Source organism: Eimeria mitis, genomic scaffold, assembly GCF_000499745.2.
Source record: "Eimeria mitis Houghton genomic scaffold, Emh_scaff3964, whole genome shotgun sequence".
Classification (NCBI taxonomy): domain Eukaryota; phylum Apicomplexa; class Conoidasida; order Eucoccidiorida; family Eimeriidae; genus Eimeria; species Eimeria mitis.
In genome coordinates, this window is record NW_013572299.1 from 1,549 (window position 1) to 2,620 (window position 1,072).

Here is a 1,072-nt window from a genome sequence, read left to right on the forward strand (position 1 = left end):
GTGCAGTGTTTCCTTAGCCTTCTGCCTGAGCACCGCATCACCTACTTAGACACCTTAGCCGCTGCTGCAGGGCCGCGTAGACAGCTGTTTCTTACGTGTAGTATTGCTGCTGCTGCTACTGCTGCTGATGTTGTGATAGGGTGGCTGCATGTGTCTCGCGGACGGAGGCGTTGTGTGCGTGGATGAGTTTGATAAGATGCAAGAGCGAGATGTGGTGGCGATGCATGAGGCTATGGAGCAGCAGACGATATCTATTTCTAAGGCAGGGATCAACACAGTATTGAACTCCAGGTAGGTTTCTGCATGCGCTTACAGCACTGCAGCCCCGTCAGATTCAGCTTTCCCGCCTGTTCTTCCGCTTGCGCTGCTGAAGCTGCAAGGAAGCTACTAACTCTTTTATGCGGCCACGCTGCAGTGGCTAGGACAACGCTGCAGTGTATCGACAGCAAGACGAACAGAAACACCACAAACCTCCACGCTAAAGGCGCCTCGGCGGCCTGGTATTACTGTGTTGCCTCGCTGCTGCTCCTGCTGCTGCTGCTGCTGCTGCTTAGGTGCGCTGTTCTTGCTGCGGCAAATCCGTCTTTCGGCAGCTTCGATGATGCACAAGACACGACGGAGCAGCACGAATTCAAAGCTACAATTCTATCAAGGTAGGTGAACTGAGTTGAATATAAATTGAGGGGAGGAAACAGACGGGCAGCAAGTGATGGAGAGGCGACGTGTGTTAGATACGCACACGAGGAAAGATAAGGATAGAGGTTAGAGGATATATATCAAAGAGGCAACAGGAATATATATATATATATATATATATATATATATATATATATATATTGAACAGATAGAGAGATACATATATACAAGTACAGAAGGAGACAAACATAGAAACAAAAAAAAAGAGAACTTCTGCGCAGCAGGCAGATGGATTAGAAGATGAATCGCCACTCATATTACTACAAGCAGGCAGAAACAGGCGAAGAGACAAAAGGTTGAGCTGACGGCAGAGAGAGAGGCCAATCAGCTGCTTAGAAGCTCCGCAGGCAGCGGCACCAAAGGGGAGCAGCAGCTG

The 1,072-nt window shown here is 49.0% G+C and overlaps 1 protein-coding gene across 1 annotated transcript in view; it reads left to right on the forward strand.

Annotated features, from left to right (window-relative positions):
• The window catches only part of EMH_0071170 (DNA replication licensing factor, putative), a gene marked incomplete at both ends in the record, with an annotated part of 5,097 nt that overhangs the window by 1,126 nt on the left and 2,899 nt on the right, over nt 1-1,072 (forward strand). Inside the window, 2 exons of the mRNA XM_013499067.1 lie at nt 140-291; nt 555-653. Coding sequence (XP_013354521.1) covers nt 140-291; nt 555-653 — 251 coding nt within the window. The remainder of the gene's footprint in view (nt 1-139; nt 292-554; nt 654-1,072) is intronic.